At 42.0% G+C, this 22,480-nt stretch overlaps 1 protein-coding gene across 5 annotated transcripts in view; it reads right to left on the bottom strand.

Annotated features, from left to right (window-relative positions):
* The window catches only part of klhl20 (kelch-like family member 20), an 86,373-nt gene extending 68,832 nt beyond the window's left edge, over window positions 1-17,541 (bottom strand). For all 5 annotated transcript variants that reach the window (XR_013579338.1, XR_013579339.1, XM_078561513.1 and 2 more), the window contains exons 1-2: window positions 17,213-17,541; window positions 8,977-9,041 (exon numbers count right to left, since the gene is read on the bottom strand). Coding sequence is in view for 3 of the 5 variants with exons in the window: in XM_078561513.1 (XP_078417639.1) it covers window positions 8,977-8,999 (23 nt within the window). In the remaining 2 variants the exon portion in view is untranslated. The remainder of the gene's footprint in view (window positions 1-8,976; window positions 9,042-17,212) is intronic.
* Window positions 17,542-22,480: the final 4,939 nt, after the last annotated feature.

The raw sequence follows: 22,480 nt of genomic DNA, 5'->3' as shown, positions 1-22,480 counted from the left end.
TGACTCCAGAGGTGAACGATGAGGTAAGTAAGCACTGTCGGGGGCTATCATACGGCCTTGCCTGATCCCAGTCCTGATTCTGATTGCGTCTGTTTCCGATCTCCCACTCAAGACAGCTGCAGTCATATCATGATGAAGCAATTGCAGAATTGAGACGAAGCTTCTTGGCTATGCAAGCGATTAGAGCACAATCCACAGAACCTCATGATTTATTGCATCAAATGCTGTGGTTTGCAATGAAGAGTTCCTGGTATTGGTCTCAATTTTTTTCTTGGATTTGCCTGGCAACAAAGGCCACGTTAGAGGTTCCTCTGGAAGGTCTAAACCATACTGTGTCTCTGGGAGGATTTCCTCAGCCTACAGGAAGTAGGTGACTCAGAAGAATGCATGTCAGGATTTTCCCTGCTGTGGACAAGAGGGCATTACCTTGATGGTTACCACAGCATGTTTTATCTCCCTTCTCAAAGACAGATATGATTGTTGTATTGCTGAACTCCTCGGGTAGGGGGGGCAGGGGTAGGGTGAGTGGGAGGATGGGGGAGTTCTTTTCACTCCCAAATCCATAGGATGAGTGCAGGAAGTCTTTATGTGAGCAAAGGTCCACTAGCTTTGAAGTTCACAGCTGGAATACCATCGAGATGCACGCTTTGCTGTTTTCATCTGTTTGATTGCTTGTGGCAGCTCTCCCATTGATGGTGGTTCACCCATGCATTCTACCACATGGGACGAGCCTGGAGGATAACAGTTGCCACCGTGGATTTACAGCGGAAAGGTTGTTGAAAGTGTGCTTTTCAGCATTGACAGATGGATGCAGTCTAAAAGTACTCGATGGCAGAACAGGCAAAAGAAAACTGTATGTTTCACGGGCTGCAAAGGCAGAAGGCGGCTGCAGCAATAAGGTGGACCCAGGCATCGTGGTTCGACATGTCACTGAAATCTGACCAACAATCTGTCCTTATGATCACGAAAAATGGAATAGAACTATTAGAAATTCTTCCAGAAAAATAGGCTGTTGCTTACAAATTTGTTAAGATGTTTTTGAGGATTAGGGTGTCCTACTGCATGAATCACAAAAGGTTAGTATGCAGGTACAGCAGGTAATTAGGAAAGCTAATAGAATGTTATCATTTATTGTGAAGGGAATTGATTACAAAAGTATGGAGGTTATGCTTCAGTTGTACAGGGCATACCTGGAGTATTGCATACAATACTAGTGTCCTTATTCAAAGAAAGATGTAAATGCGTTAGCAGTTCAGAGAAGGTTTATTAGGCTAATAGCAGGAATGGGCAGGTTGTCTTATGAGGAAAGGTTGGACGGGTTAGGCTTGTATCCACTGGAATTTAGAAGAGTAAGAGGTGACTTAATTGAAACCTTGAGGGGTATTGACAGGGTCAATGTGGAGAGGATGTTTCCTCTTGTGGGAGAATCTAGAACTAGAGTTACTGTTTAAAAATAAGGGGACGCTCATTTAAGACAGGGATGAGGAGAATTTTTTTCTCTCAGAGTGTTGTGAGTCTTTGGAACTCTTCCTCAAAAGGCAGCGGAAGCAGAGTCTTTGAATATTTTTAAGGTAGAGCTAGACAAATTCTTGACTAACAAGAGGGTGAAAAGTTATCGGGGATAAGCAAAAATGTGGGGTTGAGGTTACATTCAGATCAGCCATGATCTTATTGAATGGCAGAACAAGCTCAAGGGGCCGAGTGGCCTACTCCTGCTCCTAATTCATATCTTCGCAAGTTGTTCGGTTAGCGAATGAAGAAATCCAATACATTGTCTACCTGGACTTTCAGAAAGCTTTTAATAAAGGTACATCACCCTAAGTTACTTCATAAGTTAGAATCTTTTGATATCAATAGGAATTGCTCCAATCCTGTAGCCAAAATTGCCAAGAGTGACTTGATAGCACCACCACAGACCAAGCTGGCCCGAGTCCAAAAGGACATAGCTGCTAGACTGAGTCTACAGCAGGTGGTTAGGGAACAACATACTTGACCTCATCCTCACCAATCTGCCTGCCACAGATACATCTGTCCACGACAGTCCTTGAGGAGACGAAGTCCCATCTTCACATTGAGGATACTCTCCATCCAGCTTGGGCTGACAAGTAGCAAGTAACATTCATGCCACACAAGTGCCAGGCAATGACCATCTCCAACAAAAGAGAATCTAACCATCACCCCATGATATTTAATGATACCATCGTTGAATCCCCCACTATCAACAATCTGGGGGTTACCATTGACCAGAAACTGAACTGGACTAGCCATATAAATACTCTGGCTACAACAGCAGGTCAGAAGCTAGGAATCCTGCAGCGTAACTCACCTCCTGATTCCCCAAAGCCTGGTTCACCATCTACAAGGCACAAGTCAGGAGCGTGATGGAATACTCTCCACAGCCTGGATGAGTGTAGCTCCAACAACATTCAAGAAGCTTGACACTATCCAGGACAAAGCAGAACGCTTGATTGGCACCCCTTCCACGAGCATTCACTCCCTCCACCACTGACAAACAGTGGCAGCAGCGTGTACCATCTACAAGATGCACTGCAGAAGCTCACCAAGGCTCCTTCAGCAGAACCTTCCAAACCCACAACCTCTACCATCTAGAAAGACAAGGGCAGCAGATACATGGGAACACCACCACCTGGAAGTTACCCTCCAAGCCACTCATTTTCCTGCCTTGGAAATATATTGCCATTCCTTCACTGTCGCTGGGTCAAAATCCTGGAACTTCCTCCCTAAGAGCACTGTGGGTGTACCTACACCACAGGGACTGCAGCAGCTCACCACCACCTTCTCAAGGGCAATTAGTGATGGGCAATATAGCCAGTGATGCCTACATCCCGTAAATGAATAAAAAGAGTTGACGAGTTCACAACTGGGGCAGAGACTGCATTGTATAGAAGATAACATCTCGTCCACATGATCATCTCGATTGGTTTTGATCACTTAAGGGGATCAAGGAGGAACTTTCCTGAGAGATTTTTCCTTTAATTGTCCTGGGTTTTTTTTCTCTTTCTTTTTCCTCACTCAGAAAATTACATAGCTGTGGGGTGGGTGGCAAGGAAGTGTCTAGTCATGTTGTTTAGCCGTCATGGCACACTTGATGGACTAAGGGGTCTTTTCCTGTCTGTCAATTTTGTACAGTAATATAATTTGTGACATCAAACATAAACTGGTTTAACACACATCATATGCTGAGGAATCAACCTTGCAAAACAGAAAGCTTAAAGTGATCGAAGATTGTGGGGTTGACTAAAGGGAATGGCTACAAACTCAAAATGATAATTAGTTCAAATCTGGAATCAGCCTTCTGTACAGGAGCATTATAACTAGGTTCATTATGACGTTTGGGTGAAAGGAAAGCATTATTTTGCGACAATTAAAATGTCTTTCCTGTGCACTGAAGGGATGTTCACTGAAATATGTCCTTGCAAACTTATCATTCTCTCATTATATGGAATACAATCTGGAAAAAACAGGTTTCTGTAAAAGAGGACCATAGGTTACAACTACAAAACACAGAAATTCTTATAATTTTTAAGCTGGCAGTCAAAAACAATTCCCCGCAACTGGAATTGATGGCTGTCAGTATCAAACAATGAAAACAGCTGGAAGATCAGACCAGAGACAGTCTGAATCGAATTAAATTAGTGGAAAGGTGGAGGTCAGAACCAGATTGCTTGGGCACCAGGAGTGGTAACTATCAGAATCAAAGAGATCAAACACCCGTTAGGCCACAGCTAGAGTACTGCACACGGTTTTGGTCACATTACAGGAAGGATATGATCATATTAGAGAGCACAGAGGAGGTTTATGAGAGAGTTATTGTGAATAGAGAATTTTAGCAATGATGAAAGATTGGAAGGCTGGCGTTGTTTTCTTTGGAACAGTGGAGGCTGAGGAGAAATATAACTGAGGTGCATAGAATTAAGAGGCCTATATAGAGTGAACAGGAAGAAAGTCTGTCACTTAACAGAGAGGTCAATAATTGGGGACATAGATCTAAAGTATCCAGCAGGATTAGGGAGGGGGGAAGGAAGGTTTGAGGAGAATTTTTTCATCCAGAGAGTGGTGGGTATCTGGAACTCAATACCTGATAGATCTGCCTCTTTCACCCCTTCTTGCATATGAAAGGAGGGAAAGAGAAAACAGGGAACTACAGACTAGTTATCCTTACAACAGTTGTTTTTAAAATGCTGGAATTTATTATTCAGGAAGTCTCAACAATGTATTCAGAAAACCATAGTATGATGAGGATGCTACTAGTAGGATATTTAAAGAGGAATCAGGAGACATGATATACTTCAATTTCCAAAAGAAATTCGATAAGATGCTCCACGAAAGGTCATGGAGTTAGGGTAATAACATTGGTATGAATTGCAAAATTGGTTGACATACAGGAAGCAGAGAGTTGGGATAAACTGGACATTTTCAAGTTGGCAGGCTGTAACTAGTACAGTGCAATAAGGATCACTGCTGGGTCCTCAGCTCTTTACAATCTACATTAATGAGTTAGACAAACAGACCACAAGTAAAGTAATTTCATTTTTAGAAGTAATTCATTTAATTAATGTAATTCCAGCAAGCACTCAATGGATCATACTAACTCAATAACTCTAAATTTCAAGTTTCTTGATGATATAAAGTGAGGTGGAAATGCAAACTGTGAGGAGGATATGAAGAGATATAGACAGGTTATGTGAGTGGGCAACAAATGGTAGATGGGAGTATAATTGGGATGGCGCGGAAGTGTGAGGTTATTTACTTTAGTAGCAGGAATAGAAAAGCATAATATTTGTTAAAAACATGTAACGTTTAAATGGTGATGTTCAGATAGACTTGGGTGGACTTGTACAAGAAACACAGTTAGCATGCAGCTTCAGCAAGCAATTAAGGCGGCAAATAGCATGTTGTCCTTTATTGCAAGAATCAAGTCTTGCCACAATTGTATAGGGATTTGAGACCACACCAGGAGCATAATGCATATTTTTAGTCTCCATATCCAAGAAAGGATATACTTCTCTTAGAGATGGTACAATAAAGGTTCATTAAATTGGCTCCTGGGATAAGAGGTTAAGTTGCCTCTATATTCTCTAGAGTTCAGGAGAATGAAAAGTGAAATCATTGAAACATGCAAGATTCTGAAGGGCCTGAAAGGGTATGTAGTGAGAGGTTGTTTCTCCTGGCTGTGGAATTTAAAATTTGGTCTCAGGACAAGGGGTCGCTTATTTAAGACTGAGATGAAGAGAAATTTCTTCACTCATGGGGTTGTAAATCTTTGAAATTCTCCACTGAGGGTTATGGATGTTCAATCATTGAGTATGTTCAAAGCTGGTTGGGATAGATTTTTGATCTGTCAGGGAATCAAGGAATATGGAGAGCAGGCAGGAAAATAGAACTGAGGCAGATATCAGCCAGGATCATATTAAATGATGGTGCAGGCTTGAGGGACCACATAGCCTTCTACTGCTCCTGTCACTTCATAGTTTATGACAAATACGTGTTTATTTAGTGTCCTACTACATTATAAATTCTACTCTTAATTGGAAGTTGCTTAATTCAAATTGAAATCATGTAACAAAAATGCCTTACTGTTTAATGTAATTTGCTTAATTCGTACTGAAAAATATTATGACACAGCCAATTGTAAAGGCTGAGTTGCTCAAATCCCAGAGGGAAACTTGAAACAACTGTCATAACCCATTTTTGCAATTTGGATTTTTCGAGATGCAGGCTTTGAATTCAGTAGTGATAAGACCACCAAGTCTCAAGGGTTTTTTATAAAACTAATTAAACATTTATTAATACAAGAAAGATTGTAAACACATACATATGTCTACAAAATTACTACTATATAAATGACAAAAATCCCCTAATTAATCTCAGTTACACCCCCGTTAAGGCAACAGTAAATCTCATAGATTTAAACAGACTCCTGGCAGAGCACACCCTGGACAGTCGCATTCAAAATGAGTTTCTTTCGGCTCTGGATCCTTGCAGACAGACTTGAGGCTTACAGGCTGGAGGTTTCTCACACTTGTTGGATCTTAAAACGCCTCTACCTTACACACAATCTCCTTTCTCCTTTATACATATCTTTCTCTTTGAATGTAAATTTTCCATTGTATCACTAGGCTTTTAACTTTACCTCTTCTAACAATAACATCCTTTCATCCTACCAATTTTATTAGTAAGCTGAAAAAAGTATTGCTTGGCGTCTTCTAGCTAGGTGTAAGATTTCACCCGCAGTCTTGAATAGTTTCTTTTAACAAGTGCAAATTTACACTTTACCTTCTACCCTCCTTACGTTTACCTAATTAACATCTCAAAACTACTATATATCAAAGCACCCAGATTAGCTATCTTTAATCCAATTAAGACACACACATAGACACAGACCCCACTAGGACTCTATTTTAAAAAATAATTTCCAAACTATTATAGACGTTAATATCTCATGGCAAAAATGTTATATGTTTCAAGCAAAAAAAACTGAATTAATTGTATTTAGTAAATAAACTGTTAAATACGACTTTTATTTTTGAAATCCTTTTCCTCAAAGGAACTTTCAGGGGCATACCAAACCATAGTCGTAGAAGAAGGTTTCTCTCTTTTAAGGAGAAGATCCCTTGGTGTGAATGCATTAACTTCCTTTATCTGAGCATTTCTTGTCTATATTCAAGCTTACATTAAACCTCAATGGAACACTATAGGAGGCTGAGGACAGAAAGATCAGAGTGGGAGTGGGTTAGGTTACTCTTGCACTAAGGTCACTTCCCTCAACAGGGTCCCAATTCCAAATTCAATATATCAATTAAAAAGAGAAAGACTGTTGAGTTCCTTGGCAAAAAGCACATGACTAGCACCAATGGAAATAGCATCTGGCTTGGCTGTCAATAATGGTCTCAGAGGTACACAAAAAGGGAAAATAGAGCACAACAGAAGTGAAGAGAGGTCACAGCAGTAAATCATAAATTGCTAGCATCACACCTGCAAAGAACAGAAATAGGTCTTCTTCATCCTGTGCTATCGCTCAACTACTATCTTGAGTATTGCTGAAAAAAGAGAGACCTACTGTTGAAGCTTTTCATCTTGCACTCACCAGGATGTTCGCAAGAATACCAATTGTAAAGGGAACAACAATTTATACTGCATGAGAAGAGAGTGCTGATTGGGTGGCAAATGGACTCTAGTAGAGGTGTAGCCATGGAGAATGACACAGTCAACTGCCAATATTTCATTTAAATTCAAACCAGGCAAGACATGCTCCTCCTGTCTGCAAAGGACAAGTCCCTGTGCGTGAATATATGTAGCTTCTAGCACATGTAACTGAGCCACACTGCAAGCCTGTCTGATAATCTTAAATTGGCTGTCAGTTAGCACAATCAGGATTGTTTAGCAAATGCTGTCCAATCGCGGAATCATCTAATGTTGGACTCTGTTTTGAGTTTTGCAAGCATGGATGGGTACGGACAGTACTTTGCCTGTTGTGAGCAGCCAAGGGAATGTGCTGTTTGATACGATCTGCTAGTCACCAGGACATGCAAGCTACATACCTGGCATTACATTGGCACTGAAATTCATATACTACACTACTCATTTGTATGATGGGCAGAATGTTTTATTGGCTTGACAGCAGCATCCTGTTAGTGGAGAATACCACTCATGGTGCTACTGCATAGTAGCAATGTGAAATGGCTAGCTTCACCCTGTCCTTTGCAGACAAGAGGAGCATGTCCACGATTTGCACCTTTTTCAACTAAACAAAATCTTAGGGAACAGCCATTCCCTGGCTCATTCCCCAGGGCAATGACTTGACCAATCAGGGTCAACCTGCCTGGTTTGAATTTAAACAAAAGATTGGCAGTTAACTGTCCCCTGGTGCATTCTCCATGGCTATGCCTTTACCAATCAGGGTCCACTTGCCAATTAATCAGCACTCTCTTTCATGCAGTATAAATTGGTGTTCCCTTTACAATTGGCATTCTTGCAAATGTCCTGATGAATGCAAAACAGAAAGCTTCAACAGCATGTGTTTTTTTTCATCAATATTCAAGCTGTGTACTACCAAACGACTATTAAACTACTATCTGTTAATAAACTAACAAAATTTTAAAATACAGCACTTTCATATTTTTGATTGATTCTCCAACATAGCATGTCACATATATCATAGGTTTCACTTAGGAGAATTCATTTACAGTAAATTTCCAATCTTGTATATGCGATGGAAGATGGAAAGGAAAGGGTTGGGGGGGAACTGGTAATTTGTGCAATGGGGCAGAGGGCTGGAGAAATAAATGATAGAACAAATAGGGGCAGGAATGGGCTATATGACCCTTTGAGTCTGTTTCGCCATTCAAAAGACCCTGGCTGATCTTCTACATCAACTCCACATTCCCATGCTATTTCCCTCATTCCCAAAAATTAATCATTCTCAATGCTGAATAAACTCATTGGCTCAGCATCCATAGCCCTCTGAATTCCAAAGATTCACAATTTCTCATCCCAGTCCTAAATGGCTGACCCCTTATCCTGAGACTATGGCCTCTAATTCTAGGTTTGCCAGCCAGGAGCAAAGCCTCTTACGCCCTGTTGAAAAATTTAAGCATTTTGATGAGATCACCCAGTCATTATTCTAAACTCTGGAAAACATAGGTCCACTCTACTTAATCTCTCATCACAGGTCAGCCCTGCCAGCCCAGGAATCAATCCAAAGAAGGAAAGTAATGTCAAATACCTACATAACGGACTTGGCTTTCCCACCCAGCAGTTCAACAATAGCATTGACAGAGGCTCAGAAGCAAGGCTACACAGGGTGGGTGCAGTTTCAAAGAGAGGACTTTTTAAGAAAAAAAACTCAACACATAAAAATGGCCATTTTCTTTTTATGGTACGAATAGATAAAAGCATATTTTAAACACAATTATTTCAGAAATGCACTGTTACATTTTAAATACTTCAACTCACCTGCGCATTAGCTTTGCTTCCATGCACAGTCAAAAGAATTTCTCAAGTCTCTTTTAAAGTCTTTTCTAGAAAAAACACACGTGAAATAAGCAAATCTTGTGTTCCATTACACAGATGTATTGCTGTGCTACCAAGACATCACCATGCTGGTTACTTAAAAGTCAGAGATAAATATCTTTGAGACAGTAACCTAGGCTTTCAAACTTCAAAATCAAACCCCCATTCTCAATTCCCTCAGTTCAAACCGGCACCAGTGCTTAATTTGGCTACCTTCTCAGCAAACCCTTGAAATCTAATTGCTCAGGAGTGTTCTTAATCCAAAAAGAAAACCACAATTAAAAACAAAGTTTCTAAAATTAGTGAAATACAGTCACACCTAAAACGGTCAGAACGATTATACGTATTTACAGCGCTTCTTTTAGAAGCAAATTACACTGATCAATTTCTCCCGAAAGGCTGTGATTTTTGCATCAAAACTCTAAAGCAGCTAAGCTATCTAATCAAAAGCAGAATTCTACATATACTGGAAATCAGAAATAAAAACAGAAAACACTGGAAATATACAGCTCGTCTGGAAACATCTGTGGAGGGACAAACAAAGTCAATATCTTTTCAACAGAACTGGAAGACTGCTGGAGATGTAACAGGTTTAAGTGAACACAGAGGCAGGGAAGGGTGGCAGTGGGGGAGGTGGGGGGAAGGGAGAAAGAACACAAGTGATAGATGAAAGACAGGAGAGATTAAATGGCAAAAGGAATGATAGTGCAAGGCAAAAAGAGATGGTAATGGGACAAGCAGCAAAATATGGATCCAGAGGTGTAATTGTGAAAAGCAGAAACATCTACCATCTGAAGCAGACGTTATGATCAGAAATTGTTGAACTCAATGTTGATTCCGGACAGCTGTAAAGTGCCTGATTGAAAGATGAGACTCTGTTCCTCAAGCTTAAGTTGGGCATCATTAGAATAGTGTTGAAGGTCGAGGCCAGAGTGGAACATAGGACTTAGGAGCAGGAGTAGGCCATTCAGCCCTTCAGGCCTGCTCCACCATTCAAAAAGATAATGGCTGATCTCTTTGTGGAGTGGAAATGGAGTAGAGAATTAAAATGACAGGCAACTGGAAGCTCAGAGTCACATACAGGGACTGAACAGAGATACTCTGCAAAGCAACTACCCAATCTGCATTTGGTCTCCTCAGTGTAGAGAGATTGTGAGAAGTGAATACAGCATGTTAAATTGAAAAAAAGTATACATAAATCACTGTTTCACCTGAAAGGATTGTTTGGGGCGTTGGACAGAGAGGAAGTAAAGGGTGTTGCATCTCCTGCGCTTACATGGGAAGTTGCCAAGGGAAGGGGAGAGGGTGTTAATGGAGACTGAAGAGTGGGCTGGGATGTTGCAGAGGAAGCAGTCCCTTTGCAAGACCAGGAGTGGAAAATGTGTTCGGTGGTGGCATGAATCATATAGTTTGTAAAATCGTTGCGGCAAAAGATGCTAAGAGTAATTATCGCGACAATCCTTCATTTAAAAATAAGCCACAGGCCAATATTAGTTCACTTCAGAATTTGTTTGTTTGTTTGCTTACTTTGTTTTTTCTTAAACTCATTCTTGGTAGTGTTGGTCTGAGATGGCGGTGGTCAGCCAATTTCTTGAACCACTGCCATCCAGGTGGTAAAGACCATCGCCAAAGCTGTGAGTTAGGAAGTTCCAGGATTTTGACAATGAAGACCAGCGATATGTGTCCAAGTCAAGGGTGGTGTGTGACTTGGAGGGGAACCTGGAGGTACAGTAATGGTGTTCCTATGCACCCGCTGCCTTGTCCTTCTAGGTGGTGGAGGTCAAGTTTGGCAGGTGCTACAATTCATGCTGTAGATGGTACACATTACAGCCATAGTACTCAAGTGGTGGAGAAGATGGATGTTTAAGGGGAATGCTAATATAGCAGCATAGTTTTTCCTTTATAGGCTTATGCTTCAAGTACTGTGGCACCTGCACCCACCCAGGCAAATAGAGAACATTTCATCATATTCTTGACTTGTGCTTTGGAGATATTGGAAAGACATTCGGGAAGTGGGCCACTTGCTGCAAAATACCTAACTTGCCCTAATAACCACAGCATTTATGTGGCTAATCCAGTTCAGTTTCTGGTCAATGATAACCCCCAGATTGTTGATGATGGAATTATGAATAAAACTCAATACTATGCAATCAGCAAAGATTTCTGATCTTATGATGGAATGAAGGTCGTTGACAAAGAGTTGAGGATAGTTAGGCCTAGGATACTGGGCTGAGGAAATGCTGCTAACCAGATGCAAACTATTATAAATTTAACTTAAAACAAAAACAAGTTAAAATGTCACCACACCCAAATACTGTTAAGATAAATAACTGATGACAAGGAGAAGTCAGACGTTTAGACACCATCCAGCCACCCCTGCCTGTTTATACTAACTCTTTAGTGATCCTGCTACAAAACCAGGGAACATCGCTAATAGCTCTTCTCAGTAAGGGACAGTGCAGCAGTAGGGAGACCTTAACAATGCCAATTCATAAACAAATAGGCAAACAGGCATCTAATAATGTTAATCCCATCAGAAGCTACAAGTTCCACAGCAGCAATTCAGAGCTAACTTTGTCATTGATGCCCAACTCTGTGTGTGTGCATGCACATCCACCTGTGAGAGAGTGCACATCAATGCGCAACATTGAGATCTTTCCTCCACACTTACTCTCAACACAATGTGAATACATCAGTACTCAAACAACCACAAGGGTCTACACCCTAACTAAAACAAAGTGATAAATTCACAGCAATGAACTACACTACCTCTTAAGTTAATCTTAAAAATTGGTAAGAAGAAACGAGAAGCATAGGATTATCATACAACACAAGCATTTCAACCATTCTATACCTGCATGACCAAAAGGCATTATTCACAGCATTTCAACAATTCAGTACACAGCAAGGAAGGAGGAATCTTTTTTTGAGAGGGTGTTGTGCGGACAACGCTACAACTCTGGCTGGGGAAGGGTTTTTATGGATAGCTGTTGATGCCAGAAAACAGCAAGGCCTCGTGGTTTGGGGGAAAAAATCATAACAGTCTTCAATGGAGGAGCAGGCAGTAAGCAAGAAGCAGATATCAGACAGAAGGTATGCAGAGAGAGAGAACAAAACAAAAAGCTAAAAACAAAGCAATCCTTCAAATCTTTGTACAATATAAAGTTTCACTCTTCCTGTTCTTTAAGTTGCCCGATAAGTTTGCACAAACCGGTAAAAAAGCATTCCAATTCTTTTTTACATAATGTAAATTGATTGGCACTCCTTCCACAAACATTCACTCCCTCCACCACCAATGCACAGTGACAGCAGTGTGTACCATCTACAAGATGCGCTGCAGAAACTCATCAAGGCTCCTTAGGCAGTATCTTCCAAACCCACAACCTCTACCATGTAGAAGGACAAGGGCAGCAGATACATAAGAATACCACCACCTGTAAATTCCCCTCCAAGCCACCCAGCATCCTGACTTGGAACTATATCACCGTTCCTTCACTGTCTCTGGGTCAAAATCCTGGAACTGCCTCCCTAACAGCACTGTGGGTGTACCTACACCGCATGGACTACAGCGGTTCAAGAAGACAGTTCACCACCATCTTCTCGAGGGCAATTAGGATGGGCAATAAATGCTGGCCTAGCCAGCGATGCACACATCCCTTGAATGAATTTTTAAAAATTAACTCCAGTTCACTGCATACACAGAAAATTACATATCAGGTGAAACAATGATTTGCTTGTACATCTTTCAATTTAGTATACTGTATTCACTGCTCACAATGCGGTCTCTAAATCGGGGAGAATAAACACAGAATAGGTGACTGCTTTGTAGAACATCTACATTTGGTTCACTAAAAGAAACCTAAACTTCAGTTGCCTGTCATTTTAGTTCTCCATTCCACTCCCACTCTGGCCTCTCTGTCCTCATACCCTGTACCAATGTATCATAATGTAAGTTTGAAGAACAGTACCTCATCTTTCAATCAGGTACTTTACAGTCTTCTAGGCTCAACACTGAGTTCAACAATTTCAAATCATAGCCTCTGCCATGATCTTTTCATTATTAAAAACAGAAAATGCTGGAAAAACTCAGCAGGTCTGGCTGTTTCTTTCTCCACAGATGCTGAGTTAACGTTTCGAGTCTGTATGCCTCTTTTTCAGAGCTAAAGAGAAGTAGAAATGTGATGGATTTTATACTGTTTAAGGGGAGCAAGATAGAAACTCAGGGATAGGTGGGAACTAAGGAGAGATTGAAAAGATAGTATGGACACAAGACAAAGGGAGTGTTAATGGTAGGGGTAAAGACTACAGAAGGTGCTGATAGTGGCATAAAGGTCAGATAGCATAATATTAATAGCAGAACAAGTGTCAGTGCTCTGTGAAAGCACAGCATAGAAACAAGTGACAGATGGCCCGGGGGTGGGGGGGAGAGTTGGGGGGGAAAAGGATTTTAAAAATAAATAAATGAAAATAAATAAATAATTAAAATTAAAAATTGATTTAAAAAGATGGAGGACAGAGTTCATGGTCTGAAGCTGCTGAACTCAATGTTAAGTTCGGAAGATGAGGTGCTGTTTCTCCAGTTTGCGTTGATTCTTTGTTTTTGGATGGCAGCTGTTGGTAAAAATTCTGTATTTTCTCATTTACACCTCCTCCAGACATCTTTTATTTCTTTACTTGTTCAATTTACTTATCTGCTTTTGCCTTGCACCATTCTCTCTTTTGTCATTTAATTTCTCCTATCTTCCACCCTATCATACACCTTCCCCTTTGTTCTTTTCCTCCCCTCCTTGCTTTCCCTGACTTTGTACTTGCATTAAATCTCCTTAACCTTTTCTAGTTCTGATGAAAGGTCATCAACCTGAAACCGTTTTTCTTCCTCCAGAGATACTGCCTGCCCCGCTGAGTACTTCCAGCTGTTTTGTTATATCTCAATACTGTTTATTACAGCAAATTGTGAACATACACTACATACTTTTTCTGCTGTCTATTCCCAGAAATCCAAAGCAAACAATGCAGTACTGCTGATTGTCTAGCACTGAGTAACATTAACTGCTAATGCACACGTTAAACTGATTTTGTTTGAGAAGCCTCAATGCACCATCAGTGCCCATCAATGTTGGGACGGTCTACAACTGAACCATGCTGGGATGAGTGTTCTTGCAAATTGCTAAACTAACGAAGTAGAAAGGGTTTTAAATTAAATAGTGGGGGCAAGGGATAAAATGTGGGAAGATGTGATATATCAAAGAGAAGAGGCAAGTTAAGAGAGGAAGGTATTAATATGGGAAATGGTAAACAGACTATGACAGGAAGGGACAGAGAGTACAAGTCTAAGAGTAAACCAACAGAAAAGGCTAGACAATACAAAAATAATATAAAGACAAAACTTAAGGCTCTGCATCTGAATGCACATAGCATTCGAAACAAAACAGATGAACAGATAGTGCAAAGAGAGATAAATAAGTATGATCTAATAGCCATTACAGAGCCACGGCAACAGAATAGGATAGATTGGGACCAGAACATTGAAGGGTATATGACTTTTATGAAGGGTAGGAAGTTAGGAAAAGGTGGAGGGTTGGCTTTGTTAAGTAAACATAACATAGGTGGTATTAACATAATCGAGAAGGATGGCCTAAGTTCAGGAAACCAGGATATAGAAGTGGTTTGGCTAGAAGTGAGGAATGATAAAGGCAAGGAGTCGCTTGTGGGCATGATGTACAGGTCCTCTAACAGTGATCACATGGTAGGACAGGATATCAAAGAAGAAATAGAGGGAGTTTGTCAGAAAGGTACAGTGATTATCATGGAGAATTTTAATCTACATATGGACTGGAACAACCAGATGGGCAAAGGTAGCATAAATGATGAATTCACAGAATGCTTTTTAGATAGTTTCTTAGATCAACATATTCTGGAGCCAACCAGGGAGCAGGGTACACAAGGCTTGGTATTGTGTAATGGGATAGGATTAATTAATGACCTCATAGTGAAGACACCCCTCGGTAGCAGTGATCAAAATATGATTGAAGATTATTCAGTTTGAGGGAGAGAAGACTGGGTCTAAGACTAGCATTTTAAACTTAAATAAGGGCAATTATGAGGGCATGAAAACAGAGCTAGCTAAAGTGAACTGGCAATTTAGGTTAAGAGATAGGTTAATAAAGATATAATGGCAGACATGTAAGGGGATTTCAGAATACAGAAAAGATACATTCCAAAAAGAAAGAAAAATTCCAAGGGGAGGATCCCCCATCCATGGTTAACTAAAAAAGTTAAAGATAGTATCAAACTTAAAGAAAAAGCATACAATTGTGCAAAGATGGGTGGCAGGTCAGAAGGTTGGACATAACATAAAAAACAGCAAAAAATGGCAAAGATTAATAAGGATAGAAAAATTAGAGTATCAGAGAAAGCTAGCTAGAAACACAAAGACACCAAGTTTCTTTAGATAGTTAAAAAAAAATAAGAGTTAACAAAGTGAGTGTTGGTCCTATAGAAAGTAAGGCTGGGGAATTAATAACGGAAAATAAGGAGGTGGCAGATGAATTGAATAGGTATTTTCCTTTGGTCTTCACAATAGAGGATACAAGTAACATCCCAGAAATAGCTGCAAATCAGAATTGGAAGGGAGGGAGGAACTCAAGACAATTACAATCACCAGGGAAGTCATACTTAGCAAATTGTTGGTATGCGGATTGACAAGTCCCTAGGTCCTGATGGATTTCATCCTAGGGTCTCAAAAGAAGTGGCTAGTGAGATAGTTGATGCATTGGTTTTAATTTCCTAAAATTCACTAGATTCAGGGAAGGTTCCATTAGATTGGAAAATAGTTAATGTAACTCCTTAATTCAAAAAGGGAGACAGGAAGTAAGAAACTATAGGCCAGTTAGCTTAACATCTGTCATGGGAAAATGTCCGAAGCTATTATTAAAGATGTTATAACAGGGCACTTAGATAAATTTAAGGTAATAAGACAGAGTCAACATGGCTTTGTGTAAGGGAAATCATGTTTAACCAATTTATTGGAGTTCTTTGCAAAAGTAACAGGTGCTGTGGATAAAGGGGAACTGGTGGATGTACTTACTTAGGTTTTCAGAAGACATTTGATAAGGTGCCTCATCAAAGGTTATTACAGAAAATAAAAGCTCATGGTGTAGGGATAACATATTAACATGGATTGACGACTGGCCCGCTAACAGGAAACAGAGTAGGCATAAATGGGTCATTTTCTGGTTGGCAGGATGTGATGAGTGGTGTGCCACTGGGATCACTGCTGCGGCCTCGACCCTACAATTTATATAAAGGATTTGGATAAAGGGACCCATGGTATGGTTGCTAAATTTGCTGATGACACAAAGATAGGCAGGAAAGTAAGTTGTGAAGAAGGCATAAGGAGGATACAAAAGGTTATAGATAGGTTAGGTAAGTGAGCAAAGATCTGGCAAATGGGGCATAATATGGTAAAATGTGAGGTTGTCCATTTTATCAAGACGAATAAAAGAGGTGTATTATCTAAACGGTGAGAGATTGCAGGGCTCCGAGATGCAGATGGATCTGGGTATTCTTGTGTATGAAACACAAAAGATTAGTGTGCAGGTGCAACAAGTAATTGTTTCAATTATACAAGGTATTGATGAGACTACATCTGGATTCTGAGGGGACTTGACAGGGTGAATATGGAAAGGGCGTTTCCTCTTGTGGGAGAATCTAGACTCACGGTCACAGTTTCAAAATAAGTGGTCGCCCATTTAGGACAGAGATAAGAGAAACTTTTCTTCTCTCAGCGGGTTAAGGGACTTTGGAATTCGCTTCCTAAAAAGGTGGTTGAGGCAGAGTCCTTGAATACCTTTAAGACAGGGATGATAGATTCTTGGTAAGCAAGGGGGTGAAAGGTGAAAGGCAGGAATTAGATTAAAATCAAATCAGCTATGACCTAATTGAATAGCGAAGCAGGCTCGAGGGGCCGAGTGGCCTACTCCTAATGCATCCACAGAGGTAATGTGGGATTGGGTGAGATACCTGGCACTCAGCTGATCAGTGCTTATTTTTCATGCATCCACAGACAGCTGATGTGGATTGTGATAAACTGGTACTGGCAGCATCCATGAACACAAACACGGTTTGGAGTCATTAAGCCCAATGCTGCAAGTTTCTGACTGGGCAGTCAGTTGTGTACCTGCTCTCTTTTTGCCTTTGGTCTTTTTTTCTGATCCACACAACTTCACCAGGTACTCATCCACTGCGCACCCTGGGGTGAGTGCAGCTGCCTATATCTTCCCCGCCGAACCCAGTGCGCGGCCCGCAGATTACACACACGAACCGACTTCACGGATTGGAATGCAGCCGAAAGACCGTCGCCGTCCCACCGCACTGACAGCACCAAACGGCCCTGACGTTTACCCGCTGGCAGCTGCTGACCATTTCAACGCAAGTAACCGGGGCCGTCAACGGACTTAGCTGGCACCACCGCATCCGCTGGTTCCTAGTTGCGCTTGCGCGGCAACCACCCCGATTCCGCCAGCTGCGCCTGCGCGGCAACCACCCCGGCTCTGCAATCTGAGCTTGCGCGGCAACCACCCCCGATTCCACCAGCTGCGCCTGCGCGGCAACCCTCTTTCCCCCCCCCCCCCCCCCAGTGACCTGAGGAGCATCCCAATGGGAAGGTGGTGAGAGAGAAAATTCGTAGAGAGAGCTATTTCTAAAGGAGGAAACTTAGTCACTACAAGGGTTTAAAATTGATAAGGAGGAGGTATTGGATTAGCTGTCGGTGCTTAAAGTTGATAAGGCACTGGGACTGGATGAGATGCATCCTAGAATATTGAAGGAAGTGAGAGTGGAAATTGCAGGGGCACTAGCCATAATCTCTCAATGTTGCCTGGATTCGGGGGAGGTGCCGGAGGACTGGAGAATTGCAAACATTACGACTTGTTCAAAAAAGGTTGTAAAGAATCTGCCCTGCAATTACAGACCAGTCAGTTTAACTTCGGTGGTGGGGAAATTTCTAGAAACAATTATTTGGGTCAGAATTAATAGTCACATTGTAAAATGTGGATTGGTTCAGAAGAATCAGCATGGATATGTTAAAGGAAAATCGTGGAGATTTTGAAGAGGTAACAGAGATGGTTGATGAGGGCAAGGCCGTTGATGTGGTGTAATGGACTTCCAAAAGGTGTTCGATACAGTGCCACACAACAGACTTGTGAGGAATGTTATAGGTCATGGAATAAAAGGGACAGTAGCAATGTGGATACAAAATTGAGGGATAGGAAACAGAGAATAATGGTTAATGGGTATTTTTTGGGCTGGAAGAAGGTTTGTAGTGGAGTTCCCCAGTGGTCAGTATTGGGACACTTGCTTTTCCTGATATATATAAATGATCTAGATCTTGGTGTGTAGGGGACAATTTCAAAGTTTGTGGATGGTACAAAACTTGGGACAATTGTAAACTGCAAGGAGGACAGTGTAGAGCTTCAAAAGGATATTGACACATTGGTGGAGTGGACAGATAGGTGGCACATGAAGTTGAATGTGGAGAAGTGTGAGGTGATGCACGTTGGTACAAAGAACATAGAGAGACGGTATAAAATAAACAATAATATTCCAAAGGGTGTGCAGGAACAGATAGACCTTGTGTATATGTACATTTTTAAAATTCATTCACGGGATGTGGGCTTCACTGGCTGGGCCAACATTTATTGCCCATCCTTGATTGCCCTTCAAAAGTTGGTGGTCAGCTGCCTTCTTGAACGCTGCAGTCTATGTGGTGTAGGTACACCCACAGTGTTGTTAGGAAGGGAGTTCCGGGATTTTGACTCAGTGACAGTGAAGCAACGGCAATATATTTCCAAGTCAGGGTGGTGAGTGACTTGGAGGGGAACTTCCAGGTACTGGTGTTCCTATCTATCTGCTGCCCTTGTCTTTCCATCTGGTAGTGGGCGTGGGTTTGGAAGGTGCTGTCGAAGGAGCCTTGCTGAATTCCTGCAGTATGTCTTGTAGATGGTACACACTGCTGCTACTGTGTGTCGGTGGTGGAGGGAGTGAATGTTTGTTGGTGTGGTGCCAATGAAGCACACTGCTTTATCCTGGATGTTGTCAATCTTCTTGAGTGTTGTGGGAGCTGCACTCATCCAGGCAAGTGGGGAGTTTTCCATCACATTCTTGACTTGTGCCTTGTAGATGGTAAACAGGCTTTGGGGAGTCAGGAGGTGAGTTACTCATTGCAGGATTCCTAGCCTCTGACCTGTTCTTGTAGCCAGAGTATTTATGTGGTTTTTCTAATTCAGTTTCTGGTCAATGCTAACTCCCAGGATGTTGATAATGGGGGATAGAGTGATGGTAATGCCATTGAACATAAAGGTGTGATGGTTGGGTTCTCGCTTGTCGGAGATGGTCATTGCATGGCACTTGTGTGGAGCAAATGTTACTTGCCACTTGTCAGCCCAAGCCTGGATATTGTCCAGGTCTTGCTGCATTTGGACATGGACTGCTTCGGTATCTGAGGAGTCGCAAATGGTGCTGAATATTGTGCAATCATCAGTGAATATCCCCACTTCTGACCTTATGATGGGAGGAAGGTCATTGATGAAGCAGCTGAAGACGGTTGGGCCGAGGACACTACCCTGAGGAATCCTGCAGGGACGTCCTGGAGCTGGGATGACTGACTTCCAACAACCACAACTGTCTTCCTTTCTGCAAGGTATGACTCCAACCAGCAGGGCTTTCCCCCTGTTCCCATTGACTCCAGTTTTGCTAGGGTTCCTTGATGCCACACTCGGTCAAATGTGGCCTTGATGTCAAGGGCAGTCACTCTCACCTCACCTCAGGAGTTCAGCTTTTTTGTCCATATTTGAACCAAAGCTGCAATGAGGTCAGGAGCTGAGTGGCCCTGGCAGAACCCAAACTGAGCATCAGTGAGCAGATTATTGCTAAGCAAGTGCCGCTTCATGGCACTGTTGATGATCCCTTCCATTACTTTACTGATGATCGAGAGTAGACTGATAGGGTGGTAATTGGCCAGGTTGGAATTTTCCTGCTTTTTGTGTACAGGACATACCTGGGCAATTTTCCACATAGCCAGGTAGATGCCAGTGTTATAGTTGCATTGGAACAGTTTGGCTAGGGGCACGGCAAGTTCTGGAGCACAAGTCTTCAGTACTGTTGCCGGAACATTGTCGGGCCCCACAACCTTTGCAGTATCCAGTGCCTTCAGCGTCTCTTGATATCACGTGGAGTGAATTGAACTGGCTGAAGACTGGCATCTGTGATGCTGGTGACCTCCGGAGGAGGCCTAACTGGATCATCGACTCGGCACTTCTGGCTGAAGATAGTAGCAAATGCTTCAGCCTTATCTTTTGCACTGATGTGCTGGGCTCTTCCATCATTGAGGATGGGGTTATTTGTGGAACCACCTCCTCCTGTTCAATTGTCTACCACCATTCACGACTGGATGTGGCAGGACTGCAGAGCTTAGATCTGATCCGTTGCTTGTGGAGTCATTTAGCTCTGTCTGTCACTTGCTGCTTTGCTGGTTGGCACGCACACAGTCCTGTGTTATAGCTTCACCAGGCTGACACCTCATTTTTCGGTATGCCTGGTGCTGCTCCTGGCATGCCCACCTGCACTCTTCATTGAACCAGGGTTGAATCCTTGGCTGATGATAATGGTAGAGTGGGGGATATGCTGGGCCATGGGGTTACAGATTGTGTTTGAGTACAATTCTGCTGCTATTGATGACCCACAGTGCCTCATCGATGCCCAGTATTGAGTTGCTAGATCTGTTCGAAATCCCATTTAGCACGGCAGTAGTGCCACACAATGCAATGGAGTGTATCCTCAATGTGAAGGTGGGACTTCATCTCCACAAGGACAATGTGGTGGTCACTCCTGTTGATACTGTAATGGACAGATGCATCTGCAGCAGGCAGGTTGGTGAGGATGAGGTCAAGTATGTTTTTTCCCTCTTATATTTACCTCTTAAGTCATTAAAGGTGGCAGGACAGGTGTTTTTTGTCATTATTATATTGTTAGGTAAAAAAAAAATTGAACATGGATCTAGATGGTGAAAAGGAAGTAACAGAGCCTGACAATGATGATACAGCAGACAATGAAGATCTTGAGCTAGAAAATGAGAACAACTTTCTTACCAGTGTGCTCACAGGAGATATTGAGAACCTACGCAAGTGTTTTGAACTCAGATGATCCAAACCGCGAAATAGCAAATGGTTGGCTAAATATACGTGATGACATCAGTAGAAATGCCCTCTTTGCAGCCTTTATGCTGGGTCATCAGCAAGTTATTACTGAGTTGGTGACACGAGGAGCAGACCGTTTCTAAAGCATACAGTATTCTAGGCTTCATTAATAGGGGCATAGAGTATAAGAGCAGGGAAGTTTTGATGAACTTATGTAAGACACTGGTTAGACCTCAGCTGGGGTATTGTGTGCAGCTCTGGACACCACACTATAGGAAGGATGTGAACACATTGGAGAGAGTGCAGAAGAGGTTTTTGAGACTGGCTTCAGGGATGAGACACTTCAGTTATGAGGAAAGATTGGAGAAGTTGGGACTGTTTTTCTTGGAGAGGAGATGGCTAAGAGGAGACTTCATAGAAGTTTTCAAAATCATGGGTCTGGACAGAGTATATAGGGAGAAACTGCTCCCAATTGTAAATGGATCGAAAACCAGAGGGCACAGTTCTAAAGTATTTTGCAAAAGAAGCAAATGCGAGGTGAGAAAAAAACTTTTTCACACAGCGAGTAGTTAGGGTTTGAAATACACTGCCTGGAAGTGTGGTGGAGGTAGGTTCAACTGAGGCATTCAAGAGGGCATTGGATGATTATTTAAATAGAAACAATGTGCAGGGAAAAGGCAGGAGATTGGCACTAAGTTGAAATGATCAGAGAGCTGGTGCAGACATGATGGGCTGAATGGCCTCCTACAATAGAACCATAGAAAAGTTACAGCAGAGAAGGAGGCCATTTGGCCATCTTGTCCATGCCAGCCCGAGGACATCCAGGTGCCCTTTCTAATCCCATCTTCCTGCACCCGGCCCATAGCCCTGCAGCTTACAGCACTTAAGGTGCAGATGCAGGTACTTTTTAAAAGAGTTTAGAGTTTCTGCCTCTACCACCAACTTGGGCAGCGAATTCCAGACATCCACTATCCTCTGCGTAAAAAAGTTCTTCCTCATGTCCCACCTACACCTTCTGCCACTTATCTTGAATCTATGTCTTCTGGTCCTAGAATTCTCCACCAAGGGAAACAATTTTATCCTGTCCACTCTATCTATTCCCCTCATAATTTTGTACACCTCAATCAAGTCACCTCTCAGCCTTCTTTGTTCTAAGGAAAATAATCCCAACCTATCCAATCTCTCCTCGTAGCTACACTTTTCTAACCCTGGCAACATTCTTGTAAACCTCCTCTGCACTCTCTCCAGAGCTA

Source organism: Cetorhinus maximus, chromosome 17 (genome assembly GCF_964194155.1).
Source record: "Cetorhinus maximus chromosome 17, sCetMax3.hap1.1, whole genome shotgun sequence".
Classification (NCBI taxonomy): domain Eukaryota; kingdom Metazoa; phylum Chordata; class Chondrichthyes; order Lamniformes; family Cetorhinidae; genus Cetorhinus; species Cetorhinus maximus.
This window is presented reverse-complemented; position numbering and strand designations above follow the sequence as displayed.